The 19,996-nt window shown below is 39.8% G+C and overlaps 1 protein-coding gene across 1 annotated transcript in view; it reads left to right on the top strand.

Annotated features, from left to right (window-relative positions):
* BANK1 (B cell scaffold protein with ankyrin repeats 1) overlaps positions 1-17,167 on the top strand; it is a 159,486-nt gene extending 142,319 nt beyond the window's left edge. Inside the window, 6 exon segments of the mRNA XM_075709458.1 lie at positions 6,965-7,030; positions 7,285-7,368; positions 10,068-10,252; positions 11,916-11,979; positions 13,700-13,770; positions 17,123-17,167. Coding sequence (XP_075565573.1) covers positions 6,965-7,030; positions 7,285-7,368; positions 10,068-10,252; positions 11,916-11,979; positions 13,700-13,770; positions 17,123-17,167 — 515 coding nt within the window.
* Positions 17,168-19,996: the final 2,829 nt, after the last annotated feature.

The raw sequence follows: 19,996 nt of genomic DNA, 5'->3' as shown, positions 1-19,996 counted from the left end.
GTAACGTTCAAATACATGGAAGCTCAAGTTTATGCTAGGGAGATAGCCTGCTCCCTGTAGATTACCACTTAGTGCTCTGCAGAATAGGATAGTGGAACTGTTGATCTATAGAAAACAAACATGGAACTTCACAAGGCCGTTTTTAGGGTCTCTTTCAGAGCAGGATCTACACTTTGAAACCTAGGCAGTAGACAGTGATGCAAGTTGTCATAACTGAACTACCGCAATTTACAGTTTGAGTATCTGACCTGAATTTGCTGACAAATAAATTCTGGGAAATATGAGGGAGTTGAAACACTTAAAATATAAGTGTTCTAATAGCTTTTACTTAGTTTCATTTATTGTATTTTCAAATTTTAATGAACGTGCAAACTACTCTATGGAACACTGCTAAACATACTGCATCTTTAACAGAGAGTACATTTGTTCTTTAATTTAGACTGCTGCAAGAATTCTGCCTTCTGTATGAAAGGCTCATCAACCAATGGAGCAGCAAACTGGTGCCAAATAGCTTGCTGTCCAGATGGTGTGCACTCTTAGTGTGCTCCCTTTCCATTCCTCAAGTGCTTAGTATTCCTTTGTAGGTTATTTTGGTGTTTTTTCAATTGTGTGCTGCCAAAACAACTGTTAAATAAATGTATGAAGGTGTTGTGTTTTCAGTTTACAGTGCAATTTTAATGTTCCCTATTGATACCAGGTTTGACTGAGCTGGAAACCAAAGTCCCCAGTGTATTCTTAGGACAGGTGCATGAGTTTCTGTAATGCCTCCCTACCATTTCTGAAGTCTGACCTGCCAGGACTGCCTCAGGGCTTAAGGATTACCTTACTGACCTGGTCTGATCATTTACCTCTTATCACAGACCACCAATATGAGAGGGGTTCTCTGCAGCAAGGACACCTGTCCTACAACAGCATAAATAAAACTTCATGTGCTATAGTCTTTGTTCCTTTGCAAACCTCTCACAAATCCCTGAAAGAATGCATTTCCCCTCTGTGCACTGGAAACATTTTACTATTTAAAGATAGCTGTCTGTGGGACTTCACATTAGGGTTAAAAGTTAGCAGTGGAAAAATACAGTTCCCAGTTACTATCCCAGAAGAGAATAGCATTCTCATTGCTCATCAAAATCACAGGGTATGCAGAAAAAGTAGCAGCCAGTGGATATTTTTAGGGAGGCAGAATCTCTCATGTACAGAACAGACAACATAAACCCAAATAAAATAAAAAAACAAAATCCAGAACAGAACCGTTAGTGTCTTGGAAACTTAGCAGGCTGATTACTGGGAACTATAGTGATTGCATCCTGAGTTAGTAATTCTTATTATACAGATTGTTTAAATGCTCTAAAGCAGGAGTTTCCAAAGTGAAGCCTCGGAGCCCATGCAAACTGCAAAACATTTATGTCCCACAGAGGGATCTTTTAGTACTTTCCTACAGTGAGTATCAAGTACTGCACTGCAGATGAATTTCATTATGTATCCGCAACTTAAGGGTGGTTTTCCATGAATAAAATACTAGGAACCACTGTTCAGCTGTTCTTAGAGCACTTAGACTGTTTTTACAGTCCTGGTTGGGAAGTGGCTTCATCCTGGCTTCATCCACTGTGTTCATTCAATCAGATTTTTTGCTACCTTAACTTTGGTAGGTTGAAACATGTACTGAATAAGGTGCACAGAGAGAAAATATTTATAGGATGCTGCCTGGTGAAAAGCAAACTGTTCTAAATAGTATATTTCTGCTAAAACCAGATATAGAGTCTTCCCCTTTTTGCTTTTCTCTACTGAAGAAAAATGGGACTGCAGAGGTATATTCAGGTTTTACATGCTGGAGCAAATCATCTTGAGTATATCGCTAGAGTCCTTCCAACTTCCATAATCTACTAAGGTAAATTTCTGACAAGAGCAACAGTGGGGGAGTTCTTTTCATAATGCATGGTGTAGCAAGTACGTTGACACTGCCTTCTGAACGGCATCTTAAACTAACCACCAGTACCTATTCTTCTCACTCACTCTTTACCCCTTCTTGCAGCAGGGATTCTGGTATTACTTTTATTATCTTGCCTCAGAGTAGGGGAGTAGTAGTCTCTGTGTAGTCTCCTGAGGTCCCTCCCTGACCAAGGTTGCTGGGATTCTAACAGGTTTGAGCTCATATTTGACAGACTCAAAATCTCACTGCAAATCGGGAAGAGACTTGCTGGTGAGCATGTGTTTATTTTTGGATTAATGTTTTCACATTGTCACTACACTGTGACTCTTTTTAAAGTCATTTTACTTTTGATCTGAGAAAACTGGGTTTTTTCAATCTCAGCTGACTAATTATGTGGCTGTGGAAGGTAGAGGCTGACAACAGCTGTGTAAGTTGTAATGAGTGGATGTGATGCTGTAGCTGAAAAACTCAGGCAGCACGCATTGGGCCACTGCAAATAACAGAGCAGCATGGCAGTTTGACATTTCCGCAAGTGCATTTGACGTCACCTAGTCTTTATTCTGATGAAATTACTCTTGTGTGTTCTCATAAATGTCCTGAGTGTTGGGCAGCACATTTGGAACAGTTCAGAACTTCTGTACCAGTTTAGATCTGGTCACTGGTTTTCTCACACCAGTGCAGTTAAAACTGGCCAGTCTTTTTCCCCTTGCCTTCCGACAGCGTAAGTACATTCAGAGACCTATCCTACCGTGACAGGAGAGCGTTGGGGGCTGGAGCCTTTGGTACTTTGCACAGCGCAGCACAGCCATCCCTTCCCCACAATGCTTGGACCTAACTAGACCAGAGTCATGAGGCATGCCGATACGATTTTGTTCTGTGCTCAGCTGTGTAGCCTTGGAAAAATAAAAAAGGCCATATTGTTTACAGTGTCCCATTGCCTTAGTTGATTTCATGTTATGAATGCCTAGAATTTTTTGGTTTAATCTTAAATACATGAAATATTTTGTATAAATTTTAGGAGTGGTCCTTAATCATCTCTCACAAAACTTGTTGGTTAGCATTGCATTGATGACTTCTGTCTAGTCCTCCTGCTGAGTGATACTCAGTGTGTTAGCAAACAAAACAGACAAAAGGAAAATGAGACCTAAAAAGATGTGAACAAACATCTGCAGAGTTCTCATCTCCTGAATAATAAGCATCATTCTACTATATTCCTTCCTTAGTATTCTCTGTGTATTTGTCATCCCTTGGTGTGCTACATCTAATTTAGAATCTAATCCGTACCAGAAAAAGAACTTGCAAGTTTTATTTGCCTAGGTACTATGCACACACAGTTTAAATGTTAAAATGTATAAATAATGGGAAAAAAATGGAGCAGGCAAAGATAGGAGTCTCTCCCTGCAACATATCCCAACTAGCAGTTCACCCCTCCTTCTCCATTCTTGCGTTAATCATGAGTTAATTGAGTGACAATTCTAAAATGAATGAAGCAAAAACCTACTAAGAAGGAGGAAGCTTACAAACTCACTGTAATTTGCAACTGAGTTGAGGTGTTAATAAGTGCAACCCTAGTGTATTAATTAATTTGGATTATTACTTAGCCTTGTGTTTCTATAAAGATTTTGTTCCCCTGGATTTTAATTTTGACTGTTTCCTAAATAAAACAGTCATGGCGATAGATAATTTTGTTTGCAACATCAGCTCAGTGAAGCTGATGAATAAATGCATCTTGAATTTCCCTAAGCAAACTGAATTCAAATTAGTGATATTTAGTGATTTTTTTTTTCTTTTTGCTGTGTCTTTTCTCCTTTGTGTTTGTTCTGCTGATAGTGTTGAGTAAGTAAGTATTAGGCATGATTAGCTCACATATTCTTCTAGAGGGTAGGTTCATCGGTCTAGCTTTATTTGAATTGCTAGTGTATAGTGGCAAACTGTTATTTGATTTTTAGAGGTAATGTTGCTAATACACCAAATTAGGGAACATCGCTCATAGTTTAGATGGGTAAAGTAAAATGTAAATGAGAAGCCATACCTTGGTTGATATGGCTTGATTGCCTCTTAACTGATATGAGTTGTCCTCTCTCACAATGTAACTCTTTCCATGTTTTGATTGCCTGTGTTCCTAACTATATCACTTCTTACTGGCCTATCACTAAGCAATTTTTGAAATGTCATAGTGCATCTATGATTCCCTACCATTACAGCTTTGTGTTAGAACCGCAATTAATTCTGAAAATCAAATTCCTGTTCTTTTTGTCAACCTGCAGCTATTGTAAAAAATTTCATTCGCTCTTTCTAGACCTCATCACAGTTTCTTGCACAGTGCGTGACTACAAAATGCTCTTCTTGGTACAGAATTATACACAAGAGACTTAGATTTCAAATGTTTCTAGCCCTTCTATTTGTGGTGATAACAACGAAAATATTAACAACATTTCAAGCCTCATAACATTATTTACCTGCATGTGCAGACAGCCTGAAGCAACATCTGTACCTAGTCTGATTGAGATAAAAAAGGCAATTCAGATTTCCTTGGATCCCACTCACTTTCCAAGCCGTCTGTTAGGGATTTTCCCAGAGTTCTGCACATTTGCCACAAAATTTGTGTTTTGTCACACTTTTTAAATGTTGTTTTCTGGTTTCATGTCCTACTAGAAAATATTGCAGTAGTTTCTTACTCTCTGAGTCTGCTTTCCTGGAGAAATATTGAGGTTACATTACATTCCTAAAAAGCGATCTTACTGCCCAAGACATAAAAATGTATTTAGGGCATGCAAAGAACTTCATCCATGTCCTCTAGCAACTGAAGAGAGGTGAGGGAATCAAGTGGAATTACTTATTAGTTCTCTCAGTCTCCTTTAATTCTGAGAAACTGAGAGAGAAGAGGAGATAAGTCATAGACAAAAATTATATAGCATGTATTGGGTCAGGACATGTAATCTGTAGATTTTTGACCTACAAGCATCTATGGGTACTTTAACCAGTCACAAGGTAATTAAAAATTCAAAAGGACTCTCTTTCTGATCATACAGATATTATCGAAGGGTGCACATTAAGTAAAAAAGCATAACAGAAGTACTGCAACATTTTAATCAGATTATCTATGGCAGAGAGGCTCTGAAAATATAAAAATACATATCCTTCCTCAGTTGAAGGACTGTGGCATTCTGACACTTTAAAAAATTGCTATATTAATATTGCTTTACCTAAGGAATATTCACTTTATCTTCTATAAGAAATAATGGAATATATCCCTGTGCAGGATTACCTGTTTCTTTCATTCCACTACTGTATTTGAGCAGTTCATAAGTAATTAGAATGTGGGAATGAAAGAGTAAAGTGCTGGAGTCTTCCCTAAACCTGTGGCAGTCGCACAGTGGTGTGTGCATATGTCTTACCAGGCATTCCAGAAACAGGAATTTGTTTTCGTTGACCTCACCCACACTGAATACTTGCTGCCAGCTAAAATAATTTCAGCAAGATGTGGCATGTAAAGTGGTTTTAACAATTTTACTTTGAACTGGAAGAGTAATTCCATTTCTGATTACTCCAACACTGCAAAACTCAGCAGAAATTTCAAAGCCTATCAATTAAAGTGCTTTCCAATCAGGGACATTGTTGAGTATATCCCTTCTCCTCCTTATGCAGTAAAATTCAGGCCGCCTGCATTACCTCTGTGTTCTGGTTACTTGAACTTCTTCTTTAAAAAGAGAATACTATTTTAAGTATGGAAGAAAACACTGCAACCATTTTAGCAGGATTCTTAAAGAATTACAGAGAAGAGTATTACAAAAGTTAAAATCTGTCAGTGTTAGGCTGAAGCTAGGGACATAACATCAGCAGATTGTGCTGCCTGTATCGTTCTTTTATTCTCTCCATTTAGCTTGAGAACATTTTAAGGAACATCAAGTCCCCAGCTGTTTTCATTCATCATCACCTTCCATACAAGCCTACTCAGGAGTCAGCGTAAAGACTTTATTCTGCAGTGTAGAAAATACACCCTTAGGAATTGCTCCTTCCTCACCCCTGCACGTAGCATGTGCGGAGTTTAGATGTCACAGCGGTCTTGATCATCCGTTTTACAAGTTTCCCCAAGAGAAGTGGATGCATCGTACAAGGCAGCCTGAGCAGGCAGACAAGGAGCAAACCAAGGTCTGCTGGGTTTCCCTGGTCAGCAGGAGCAAGAAGCCAGGACTCCGGGGTGCCGCACAGAGCGTGCCGCCTCTGCCGCTTCAGCAGGGCTCCCTTGTACTGGGCCTTGGTCCCCAAGCAAGTATTTGCTCCACTGAACTGGCACGTTTGCTGCATTGCAGTGATGTCAGAAAGATTACTTAATGGGAAGGAATTATTCTAGATTATCAGTTTGTTTAGCTAAAATCAGAACTGAGACCTAAGAGGGAAAGCCTATATGGCAGTAGTTAAGTCAGAAACCAATCAATTCCCACCTTCTGGGTTTTACATATGCCGCCAGCAAAAGTTTGACTGCAGCATTTCAGGGCATATCCAGTCTGGCTGTACTCTGAGCACCTCACAGGCATGGGGACGGTGGGCTACGCTAGTGGAATAAGTGCTCATGCTTTGCTGTTCCTAATGCTTGAATAAAGTAGGCAAAAATATACACATACTCTTTCTTAAGCAGTGTCATTATTCTGACCTAGTACTATTGGTTTTTTCTGCTTTAGCTTTCCCCATAAAATAAGAAACAGGCTACAGTAGGTGTCTGTACCATGTGAAGAACTCTGAGGTCTAGCTTTTTTTTCTAAACAAGTAATATGTTAAAGTGCTAAGTCTAGTTTATTTTCTTCAAAGCTTCTTATCATGATATCTGTAATATCAATAATCCTGCCATTCTCTGCAACAGAACAATTTTTCAGGTAATTAACATTAGACTGACAAGTGGGTTGAGAAGTAATCCTAGGCTAACACAAGAATTTTATTCCAGCCTGCTTTCATGAGCCTTCTTCCTTTGTTCAGAACGTGTGATGGTTTTTATTGCCATTCTTCACCAACTTTTTTATATTCTTAATTTTGTTCTAGTGTTTCAGCAAAAGGCCACTCGAGTGCCCAGTGACAACAGGACGTACTGTGATGCCAGGAAGCCCGGTACAGAATTTAATTTAGCTCTTTAACTGCCTTGATGCTTTTCAGTAGAACTAGTAGAGATTTGCTGTGACTTGATTTTGACTGATTTAGCATCTATTTTCCCACATGTGATTTATATCCTTAATGGTATTGCAGCCTTAAGAGATCAGATTAAAGAAAGAAAAAGAAGAGTTACAGTCTTGGGGGAAAGATTTGTAGAGTCAGAGTTACTTTACCGTTTTCTGTTTCCTTTCTCCATTGTGATAAAAACCAAGAAAAGGAAGGATGGGAGGGCTCAGCTATGCACTAATTCCAGCCATGGAAAGGCAGCAGCGTGGGGAGCAACAGTTCTCTCCTGGGTACCCCAAGATCCATGTAAAATGAATTACGTGTGGCAGTCCAGTTGTTATTTAATTTGTAGCACATCAAAATGTTGCTACTATAAATTCCATTAATGGTACCGTAAAATAATTAACAATGTTATGTACAAAATTAATGAAAACTGCGTGAAGATTTTTCTTCCCTCTTCTGTTAACAAGTAGCAGGTCAGGATTAAAGTGTATAGAGCAGCATGTAATCACCTATTTATTTCTGCAGCGGGGAACCGCAGTCTCCAGTGCTACTGACATTACTTTTCATGAATGCTGAACCAGTTAGGAAAATATAGGAACTTCTATATCTTACTATGTTGGAATATTGGTAGCATACCTCTGCAAACCAATCTAGTGGTCTTCTATGGTGGAGCGACATCAGTGGACAAGGGAAGAGCTACTGATGTCGCCTATCTGGACTTCTGTAAGGCCTTTGACACGGTCCCCCACAACATCCTTCTCTCTAAATTGGAGAGATATGGATTTGATGGGTGGACTGTTTGGTAGGTGGTGGTCAACAGGTCAATGTCCAGATGGAGACTGGTAACAAGTGATGTCCCTCAGGGGTCCATACTGGGACCAGTACTATTTAATATCTCCTCATCAATGACATAGTGGGATCGAGTGCACCCTCAGCAAGTTTGCAGATGACACCAAGCTGAGTGGTGTGGCTGACATGCCTGAGGGACAGGATGACATCCAGAGGGACCTGGACAAGCTCAAGAAGTGGGTTCACGTGAACCTCATGAGGTTCAACAAGGCCAAGTGCAAGGTCCTGCACCTGGGTCATGGCAACCTCCGATATCAATGCAGGCTGGGGGATGAAGGGATTGAGAGCAGCCCTGTGGAGAGGGACTTGGGGGGACCGGTGGATGAAAAGCTGGACATGAGCTGGCATTGTGCGCTTGCAGCCCATAAAGCCAACCATATCCTGGGCTGCATCAAAGAAAGTGTGGCCAGCTCAGGGGAGATGATTCTGCCCCTCTACTTCACTCTCGTGAGACCTCATCTGGAGTACTGCGTTCAGCTCTGGGGCCCCCAACACAAGGAGGACAGGGACCTGTTGGAGTGGGTCCAGAGGAGGGCCACAAAAATGATCTGAGGGCTGGAGCACCTCTCCTATGAAGACAGGCTGAGAGAGTTGGGGTTGTTCAGCCTGGAGAAGAGAAGGCTCTAGGAAGACCTTATTGCGGCCTTTCAGTACCTGAAGGGAGCTTATAAGAAAGACGGGGACAAACTTTTTAGCAGGGCATGTAGTGATAGGACAAGGGGAAATGGTCCTAAACTAAAAGAGGCTAGATATAGACTAGATAGAAGGACGAAATTTTTTTACAGTGAGGGTGGTGAAACACTGGAACAGGTTGCCCAGAGAGGTGGTAGATGCCCCATTGCTGGAAACATTCAAGATCAGGTTGGATGGGGCTCTGAGCAACCTGATCTAGCTGAAGATGTCCCTGCTCCTTGCAGGGTGTTGGACTAGATGACCTTCAAAGGTCCCTTCCAACCCAAACTATTCTATGATAAAACAGAGTAGTTTTTATGGGTTTGAGGAAGTACACACACACACACACGCACGCATTTGCTGATATGAAAAATGCAGTTTTACCTAAACTGGTCTGATCTCCAAATAATCTTATCAGATGCAAGACATTAGGTTCATTTCTCTGTCAAAATAGAAACAATTATCTGAGATGCGAAAGAGTAGAGATTCATGCCTAATATGTGCTAGTATGATCAAAAGGAGGGAGTGGGAGAAGCCACAGTAGCTGTTTTTTCACCTGGTATGTTTTCTTTTGCACAGTTCTTCCTCACTTAAAATAAAAGATACGGGTGCATAACACAGCAGAAAAACTGACCCAAATCATACTTATGGTTTAAACTTTTATCCTGGCTGCGTTCTCTGTGCAGTGAAACAGGTGCTTGATGGCACCTTTGCAACAGCCTCACACAGGGCCAGGAGAGCCCTGTTTCCTGGCTGCTCATGTGCTCTGGGTCGGCTATTTCAGTATCAGTATCTTGGAGATAGGCGGTGCTGCACCTCCCTGGACCAAGCTGTGAATCTGATAATACATACCTCCCTGTCATTTCCCTTCGGTTGTGCACCTGTATCCTAATCTCTAGGAGGACTAGGTTGTAATGTTTTCTTGTCACAGCAATGCATTTAATAATTTGGGGGAAAGAAATCATGTGAAATTTCAAAATGCTTTCTGACCAAATTTCAGCCCCAGCTTTTGAGAAATGTAATGTGTGAAGCTGGAGAAGGAAGGGAAAAAAAGGTGCTATGGGTATTTTTTGTCTTGACATAGCAAGAATTTCCTTTAAAATATCAGTATTATAGCTTTAGCGCTAGAAGGAATTTCTTATTTGAACTGACGCTAATGGAGAGAGAATCCAGGGATCAGGGCAATAGTAATGAATGAAATGTTTAAGATGCTACTCTGCTGCCAAAGAGTAATGGTAGACTCCTCATTGATTTGTTGTATTTCTCTCCCTGGGAAAAAGAAAAACCAAACAAACAGAAGAAGAGGGAGAGGGAGAGCCACCCTAAAGATGGTGTGGTTTTATTGATGTCAGATTATAAAATCACTGCTTACATGCCTTTGTTGGAGAAGGTGCTTGCATCATAAAGAGAAAGGAATGAAAAGGGTTAATAATATTTTCTACCTTTATCTTTCTACATTTTGTAGCAGCATACAGAGGCCACACTGACACAGTAACTGATAGCACTGTGAAACACAACATCCTTACTGAACAGGAAGAACTCATCTACTTGCAAGAACAGGTGAAAAAGGGGGCAATCTCTGTGGATAAAGCACTTGACAGATTTAAACGGTGGCAGAATGAAAAACAGAGACTACAGTCCCCTCAACAGGTATGAGTCTGAAATTTATGTTTCTTGATGGGAATCTTGATCAGAAGCTCCAAAAACAAACTCTTGTATTTTGGCTCCTACGTGTGAAGTCAAAAATAAGAGTCATGATTTACATGCCCATCAGCTCCCAAGGAACTTGCTGCTTACGGTTCTGAATCTTCTAGATACCCATTTCCGCTGTTGTTTGATCACTTGAGAGGCTTCCTGAATTTATTTTGCCTAACTTCAGGTGCTGTTGCATTTGGTTAAAATCCTGAGTTAAACACGTTCATCTTTTAAGACTTCTGTTCTAAACTGCTAGGTGGTGCTTAGGTCTATGCATCTTTTATGGAACCACAAACCTTCTGTAGCTGAACAAACTGAACGCGCTATTGAACAGTGTCACTGACAGAAACCTAATGATATCAAGTACATTGTTAATACATACTGACTTACATCAGGCTTTATGCCTATCTGAAAGTGTTGAATCTACTTAGTGAAATTCACAATTGTTAGCAGTGCTCTTCAGCTCCTTTGTATTCAACGTATGGAGTAAATAGAGGTGCACAAAACCAGGATTTACAAAAGCCCATGCACTGAGTCACTGAAAGAACTGCATTAAAGCTAGAAGCTAAGGGGAAAGGCATGGTGAGGAGCTTTGTTAATTACTTCTAACAGGACAGCTGGAGGAAGAGGTTAGGCCCTCATTTCACATGAGGTCATGCATTAACAAAAATATTTTCTTGTTGTCCTTTAAGTGCATTTAGTAGAAAGAGGAAAACAACCAAAGCTAGTCTACTACTCTACAGAGTGGGAGAGCTGGCAGATGCTGCCAATGCAGAGATTAAATGTTCTTTGTGTCTCTATTTACTGAAGAAAAAGTATGAGCTACGAGTCATCACAGTGGAACACTTAATAGCAAAAGTGCGAGGGCTTAGAACGGTTTAGGAGCCCAGTTTCCAGGCTGGGCACCAGCAGCACAGCACTGGCCGTTCGGCAGCAGTGCGAGAGTATGGTGGGTGCCCCCTTCCGAATCCCTCTGCGGCCAAGCACGCAGATGGGAATTGCTGGTATTGCTCTGTCAGTCAGGGGAATTACTTGTGGAAGGAGATGATATCTTATCTGTGCAAAGATAGCAGCACTAAGTCATAAGCCCATATTTCAAGGAGGATTTACGTGGCCTGTTTTCACTGCCTTGGGGAAAAAGCTACTCTCTAGTGGTGGTTTATACCCTGCATTGCATGTGTGACTTTTCTTTGGTTCTGTACAGTAGAGGAGTCCTTCACTGTTACCCCAGCATGAACACAGTGAATCTACTTCATGCTATCACTGCAGTTGTCTGGTCTTCACTGGGATTTTTGAGGAAAAAAAAATCACTTGTCCAAAGCAAAAAATAAACTCCCAAGCCTCTGTAATCTTAATACCAGAATTGATATAACTTACTGACAGGAAAAACTTCACAAGACTCTTAGGTATAAATGCTAAAATTAGCATCTACTTATCATAGCATCATAGACATTTTTCAGTCTTTTAAAAATTATTTTTCTGGAGAGAGAGAGAGAGAGAGAAGCTTGGTGTTCAGAATGCTAAAGCATCCAGCTTTTTATAGTTATTCATTATTTCTACAATAAACTTCCGTTACTGATTTCTGCTGCTGGTTTTATGCTTGTTTTTTTACTTAAAGGAAAAAGTGCCGCACCTTAGAGACACCGATATTGGAAGCAGACTAGAAAAGGAAAATCTGCATGGTAAGTTGCACTTTCTTTGCCTTTCAGAACACTGACGCCTTGAACTGTAAGTATACTGCAAATGTCTGATCCAAAGCATAAGCAGACTTTTGGATCGGGCAATGAATTTGTAATGAGCATTTTCTGTATCTGACCACATTTAAGTTACTTTAGTGTAATCAGGCCTTCAGCAGGGTCAAGATTTCATCCCAAAGATGAGCTCACTGAGAGTTAATGGGGCAGAAAATTTACCAAGTCTTCGTGGCTCAGCTTTTCTGTAGCCCATTTCCTACTGCTTCATCACAATTAGGGTAGATGATTTCTTTAGAGCAATTTACTTGATGGCTTCAATATTTTATTTGTAAATCAGCTATCAGTTTGCACTTGCAAATTCTTGATGAACTTGCCACTGCTACAACAGTTTAGTATTGTGAGTCATTAATAAAAGCTGTACCATTGGTCATTTAAGATGCTTTTTTCCCTTTGTGATTGAATGTCATCTGCAGGAGTATAAATCACCTGCATTAGGAAAAATTTCTTCACGGAAAGGGTAGTCAACCATTGGAACAGGCTGCCCAGAGAGGTGGTGGAGTCACCATCCCTGGAAGCGTTCAAAAAATGGGTAGACGTGGCACTTTGGGACATGGTCTAGTCTAGTCTACCCTTAATAGGTTTAGTGTGGACTTGGCAGTGTAGGTTAATGGTTGGACGATCTTAAAGGTCTTTTCCAACCTAAATGATTCTATGATTTTCCTGCAAATTATTTTCTCTTGTTGCTATGAAAAGATTGTGTTAGATGATACTGACTTTAGGCCTATAATTTCTGTAAACTTCAGTACACATATGTTCTTGGAAGGGAAATCTAGACTGGACTGAGTACCATTTGTGTATCACTATTTAAATTATCACCTAAATGTGTTATTTCCTTCCTGCAAGAGAGTAAAATAATCCACAGTACTGGTTTCATTATTCTGTTAGACAGTGTTGTATTTATGTGCACTCGTGAGATACTGTAATTAAGGGATATTCTTGCTGGCCCAGTGGCAGAGTTGCAGTCCAGACTACTTATATTTCAGCTTTAATGTCCTCTGTGGTTGGTAGTGGTGCAGCATCCTGAGCACAGGAACAGGCTCAGTCCGTAAGCCTTCACAAGGCACTCAAGAGCCCAAGGGTCTGGGATCACTGCATTTGTTCCTACAATCTTTTTTCCATAGGCAAGGCAAAGCTCACCATGACGTGAGAGCCATTCTTGGAAAGCATTTGTCTGTAGGGTTTTCTCTTAAGGCCGCATCAGTCCTGCCTCTGTAGCCGTCCTCTCTCTCCAGAGTTTGATTAGTGAATCACACCAGCAGAAACGTAGCACCAACACCAGAATTGTAGATTTTGTTAAATTGTCCAGTAACTCAGATAATGATCAGTATGTTCCCTTCTGATCCTAACCTCTCTTCCCTCTGTTACACTATGTCATATCCTGTGATGCATATAAATCAGCAGCTTTGCACTGCAGAAATACAATGGGGAGAATCATTATGGAGGCCCCTGTCTTGTCCAACAGTGCACTTTATTATCAAAGATTTAAATTCTTGAAAATAAGGACATCTAAAAGAGGGAACTCCCTCTACAGCTGGAGGCATATTGATGGCAAGAGTAAAGAAGGATGTCAGAAGACCAATACCTAAGTCCAAACATCAATAAATTGCCTGAAACAAAAATGACAATGATGTTCTTTTCTCTTTCGTAGTTCCTAAGGAAAGCAGACCAGAAAGCAATCAACTTAGAGACTTTTTGTTCCACATGCCATTCAATAAAGCGGTACGTATCAATGTTAGCAGTTCTCAGATTTGTTTAATGAATCTGTATACAGACTCTCCATCTGTACCTTTAAAAGTGTGGGCCTCCCGCTCCAGATTCCATGTTTGAAATCAGGATTTGGATAGTCTTTTTCAAAGACAGTTTTTGAAGACTTGATTGAGGATTTAAAGAGATCACATCAGAAGCTTGTTAGAAAAGGAATTTGATTTTTTTTTAATGAGAAAAGAAAATATCTCCTATAAATTAGTATGGAACGTAGTTTTTAGTTTCTTGATAAGTTTGATCTTGCTTCTGCTGTAATGAAAGTTATTAATGAGAGTGGCACTCAGTTCAGTCTTCCATTATAACATTTGATGCTATCTGGAAGTTCATGTCTCATTTTGCAGCAGTTTAATATAGGACTGAATAACACCCCACAAAAAAATCAACTGCAAAGCAAAAAGTTCTGTCACTCTTGGAGTGAAATATCCACAAAAACCTATTTTAAGAACAACTAAATAAGGACTAAGCATGTAGAATGTTCATTTGCAGAAAGTACAGGCACAGCCAGTGATTTATCCCATTACTATATAATACACATATGGTCTTGCCCATAGACATTGATAATATTCTTATCTTTTTTCCAAAAAGGGAAGTCAGATGTAAGCCAACAGAACAACAAAAACCTTTAGTAAAATTTCATGGAAATACATAATGGGGGACAGAAGGTCCACTTTGAAATCTGAGTGGCCCAGATTTTCTTAAGTTATTTAAGGTTTTTCTTGGCATTTTTCCTGATGCCACCAAAGTACTGAACTAGAAGTAGCCTATTGCCTATGGGAAACTTTATCTCTAAGTGAGGCTCATACACTATTTGGAAAGCTACCTTGCCAGCTGTGAAACACTATAGAGTAGGAGACAAAGAAGAATGGAGAGAACAACAGAATTGAAGCAGTTGAACTGATGAGGTAGGTCTTGGCATTTGAAGTCCTCAGCCATAGATAGGTCTTCTTCTGGGAGACATTACCAAATCAGGACAGCCAGAATGCGCCCACAGTGAGGTAGATGCATGCTGCTCTCACACCAAGGTGGATGCGTGCTGCTGCTGTGGGATCCCCCAAGGCATGAGCACACAAATATGGTTAGACCTCAGCTTACTCTGTGGTAACTGATTCTTTGCCTATACCCTTAAGGGTAAGATATGGCTGGAGAGTCTTGGGTTTGTGCGTGTCCACTAGCAGAGTGAATGGCAGCAGCTTAGACAGCAGGATGACTGGATAAGTTTCCTTTAAAGTCTTAAAAGACAATGCAGTTTTCACATGCATTCCATGTCCATACTTTCTAGCACATAGAAATTTTTAAAAAACCTATATGTTGTCTGTTTGCATCTTTGGACATTGGAATTACCTATGTGAATCTCATTTAGCTGTTTCTGGAAATGAGATTTCAAAATCTGCCTTCTATTGCAGTTACACCGTGGCACCTCATGTGCCACATCCCACAGATTCATCCAGCATCTAAAAATAAGTGCAAGATTGCAGAAACTACATAAGATAGTTTGAATTGCTTGTAGTTATCCCCCTCATAGCTAATCTCTGTAGAACCTTGGTCTTTAGGGATACAGCTAGTATAGTGTAAGATTCCTCATCAAAACCAGGAATGACTGATACTCTGTTCTCCACTCTTGGCGTAGCAGCAAGAATGGAGTAGTAGATGGCGCTGCTTCATTGCTAGGTAATGAGCAAGATAGAGGCCGCAGAAGACAAACTGTAACTCAGATGGACTTCAGAAGACCAATACTGCATTAAGCAAGTGTTAAGCTTGACCCTTTTTTTTTTTTTTTTAATTATTATTTCAATACCAGCAACTTACATAATAGTTTTAAATTAAGGTAGGTCTTGGGAAGCATGTCAGATACTTAGTAGTCCTCCAGTGACAAATATACCCATGGGGCAAATGAGCGATTCAGCCTTTGCCTCTGTTCCAGTCTTGGGATCCTTGGCAAGACTGGCAAGGAAGGTGGCCTGCTGTGGAAAGGTCAAAAGCTTTTTCCACAGGGAGCTCAACTGAAACCATTTATTTCTTAGCTGTTAAAATCAGTAGGTACTTACACTGAAAGTGGCCTTCATATCCAAGAAAGGCAACTTTACTATCTGGTGCTACAGACTGTTTAATACTGACCCACTCCTGTAAGGCACTGTAAACAGCCACGTCATCCACTGCAGTAAAGGAAGCCTCCACAGAATTTCTTTTTTGCCACATTTTGATTTCCAGATTTGTAGATGCCTATGACAGTAAAGCAGGTCTGGTTTAATTAAGTTTGCTCAACCAGCTGCCAAAGACCAAATCTATTCCTCAGCTTCATCCAAAAAACACTCAAAAGAGCACTATGCACCTTTTACAAACTGGCAGGTTATTGATTACATTCACTATCCTAAATGTCTGGCTTCATTCCTCAACCCTCATCAGCACCTTGTTTTTAGTCCAAGTTGCTAACAGATTGCTTAGTCATCAGTTGATGCCACTCCAGCTTGCAGGTAGTGTCTAAGTAGAGTTCCCTGAAAACTAAAAAAACAGCACTTAATTTTGAGCCCATTAACCAATTTCTGTTGTCTCCGATAGGCCAATAGGAAGATGAACAAAGACAGACCCTAATTTTGACATTTGGATCCATGGGAACTCAAACTTTTTTACTCAGCCCAGTTAGCAAAGTTGAAATAACTCAGGATCCTGAAGCACATACAAGCTTTTGTATGTGTGGAGAGTGAGGAAGACATGGAAAAGATTTGGTTTTCTTCATGGCTTCAACAGTGTACATTTTAATCAGGACCTCTAGTCTTGAAAATACGTATTTGTTGGTAGTTCACAATAGCATCCATTGGACTTGTGAAGCTACATCTTTAGCCTGACTTATTTCCAGTTTCTTAAGTATTTTGTAGCTTCACGTGATGCTCAAATTTAAAATTAAGAAAATAACAAAAATCAGTTTTCTGCCCATTGGTCACCAAATCAGGTCTTCATGAGGCAAGCCCACAGTCAAACTGCTGACTGAGGAATTCACCAAGACAACTGAATATCCATGTACCCCTCAGCCTCTCCTAACTGCCGCCAGTAAAGACCAGCCATGCTGTTAGAAGTAAGATTTTACAAAGCCACCTCATGTCATTCTCCCAGACACCACCTGCCTATTTTTGTGGATGTCCCCTGCTCCCAGGGACACGTGTTGTATTCACATTTTAAGTAAAACACATAAGAAGTGACTCATCCTAGGTGTGTATTTTGTGAATTATTCAACTTCAAAAGACATTCTGCACTGGCCTAATTTATCATTGATATACATGACTGTTTATTAATTGCATCTATTTCTTTTTAGTCTCCAACTAGGAACCCAACAGACAAGGAACAGATGCCTAATTAACAGAGGTAAGAGCATGGATATGAACACACACAGAGACATTATTTGTCATGGAAACCAACGCTTGTGGAAGTACTTTCCATCAGAGCGCATTTGCGTAACAATAGAATGGAAGTGCATCTCGGAGGTCTGATTTCACAAGCTAAGCCATAATCATCATACAATTCTGGTTTATACTAGAACTTACTTTTTGTCAGGTGTCAACCTATTCTTGTTACTGCAGGGCAGATTTGCAATTAGACACTTACCTGACTTGTGGATGCAGTTGAAGACAGTTCCCATTAGTTTTTGCAACTAATTGAGCTTACGCAACTAAGAGGTGGATTAGAGTGTAGTCCTACATACTGATCGCACATGCAGTATCAAATATATTGAATATCAAAATAAAGTCGAAAGGCATAGATGGAACGATGTGTCCAGAAATGCTGATTAACCAAGAGACCAGTGGTCGTTTAAGTGCTGGAAAGCTTACAGGTGATGATACTGTCTCCACAAACAGCAGAATTTCCTGATGTTTATGTTAGTGATTGTGAGTTTCTTGGTTTTGGGCATCTAATGAGATCTTTAATAGTTGGGGGTTTTAATTACTATTTGCTACCTGTGTGCTTCTATGGATATCTCATAGCACTTTTAAAGCTGTAGGTCTACCTTTCCATGAAACTTGATCATTAGGCTTGCTGCTAGGAGATAAAAGTAAATAAATCTGGTCTACAGCATTCATTGGGGTTTTGGGGGGTTTTTTCATCAGTTCAGTTTTCAACATCTGTGCTGAGAACAAACTTACCAGGAATGGAACTTAGATCACCATCTGAGGTTGTAGACTTTATGAATTATCTTGCATTCATTCTGAGATAGGGTACAGTGAAATAATCACCTGGAAAATTTCTTATTTTGCTAATTCCTCTGAAAATGAAGGAGTCATGCAACCTTTCTTATGCATGGAAGGATGATTGCCATTAAAAGTTTAAGGCCAAGAGTAAGGATGTCTGCATTCTGTTATAATGTATGTGCAAATCTTTTCCTTGAGATCTGTAACGAATTGCCAATCCCTTGGTTTTCTTAGGCACTGGATTTCTTCAGTTCGTTGATCTCTTCAAGAACAGTCTGTGCTGAACAGCTCCGAAAGTCAAAGTTAGATTTTCTTTTTCTGTTTCCTTTCCTTCAGATGACTTGAGGACCTGAAGGCTTCAAAATTAAAATTTACCATCTTAGATATGAGTAGTATTTGTAATTTTGCATTGTTAGAATTATAAAAGGGATTAAATAATATTTGTTCACAGTAACAAAATGATACAATTTATTCCTGAAGACAAATGTAATTTTAAAGGCTTTGTTAGCTAAGTTGATTTGCCTCTCCAGCTTTTCCAAGTGGGGTGAATGACATGTTATACTGTTGCAACATTATTTTTGTAGCACTGAAAAGGGATAATCTTGAGTGAGGTCTTTTCTGCCACCCTTCTCTCATGTAAAGGAGAGGGCACTTGCTCCTTGCAAGAACTGTGTTTCCATGTCTCATTTCTGGAGCCAGCTGCCCTCCTGCTCACTGGAGTACAGTGCCCACACCATAAAACAATAGATGCCTCCTCTGCTGCTGCTTATCCTCTAAATCACTTGTTCAGGACCCTCTCCTTCAAAGGTCTCATAAGACCCCCAAAAATTAGTCTTATGGCATGACCTGAAAATAAAAAATTATCACTCCTCCTTCAAGAGGCAGCTCAACTCTTACATGGGCTTTCCTAACAAACAGACCTGTTTCTGTGAGTGGAGCTGGAGTCACCGACACTAAATGGGTAAAAAAAGCTTTGAATGTTAAAAGCTCTGAAGCTGGAGAAAACTATTATGAAAAACTTGGTAATAGCAGAGGTGCTTATAAATTGCAGATTGCTAAAGTGAGATGAATCATTCAAGGGGGGGAGGGGGAATTACCCCCGGGATCAGAATAGGTGATCTCTGTCACTTTTGGAAAATTGTTATGTGGGAGAGAGAAGGTGAATTAGATGTGGGAGAACTTGCAAAACACAATTTATCCAGCACATTCAATCAGTTCTGTTTGTGAATTATCCACTCCAAACTCTTCTGCACAGTATGGCCTCTCCATAGCTTTCTTGCTGTTTTCTGTCTTCAGATTGGTTCGGAGGCCGGATAATACCATAGCAGTAAATTTACTAGTATTTGAAAAGCAAAGAGTTTATGTAGAGGCACATGTGCCACAGCTGTAAAGTAGTAGAGTGGCCCTGGCAAGATTAAAAAAAACTTGGTATTTTGGGGGTTGGGTTTTTTTTTTTTTTTCCCCTTCTCATACCCCTTTCAAGGAGATCAGATTGACAGACAGCTGAGGATTTATATAAAGATATATTGCGTGTTTTGGTCAATTGTTTGTAAACTCATTTCAGTTTTTCCATAATGCTTGATAGTTACTTAGAAGTAGATTTTATGCACACAAGAGGAAGATCATGAAAACTTACAAAGATTACAAAGTTATAATACATAAAATTTAGTTTCTACTTTTTGTTGAGATATTTTTATATAAACTTTGTATACAAATTTGCCTTTCCTAGGAATAATAATTGTACTCCATCACTAGTTTAAATAATTGTACTCAAAATAAAGCTAATTTCTAAAGTCAAACTATGTAAATCAGTACTAATTGTCTACTAATGCATTAAAGTGAATACAAGAATTGGGTTTACAAGGAAATTGTGTTTTGTTTCGTAAGTTGCCTATGCTAAGTGATATCCAGAACAGAACCAACAGAATCTCTACTGCATTTACACAGCCAAAGTGAATGAATAAATATGGTTAACAGGTATAACGGTCTGCATTCCCACAGCG

The sequence above is a fragment of the Pelecanus crispus genome, chromosome 4, assembly GCF_030463565.1.
Source record: "Pelecanus crispus isolate bPelCri1 chromosome 4, bPelCri1.pri, whole genome shotgun sequence".
Lineage (NCBI taxonomy): Eukaryota > Metazoa > Chordata > Aves > Pelecaniformes > Pelecanidae > Pelecanus > Pelecanus crispus.
The sequence above is the reverse complement of the archived record's forward strand: the minus strand, read 5'-3'. Positions and strand labels throughout refer to the sequence as shown.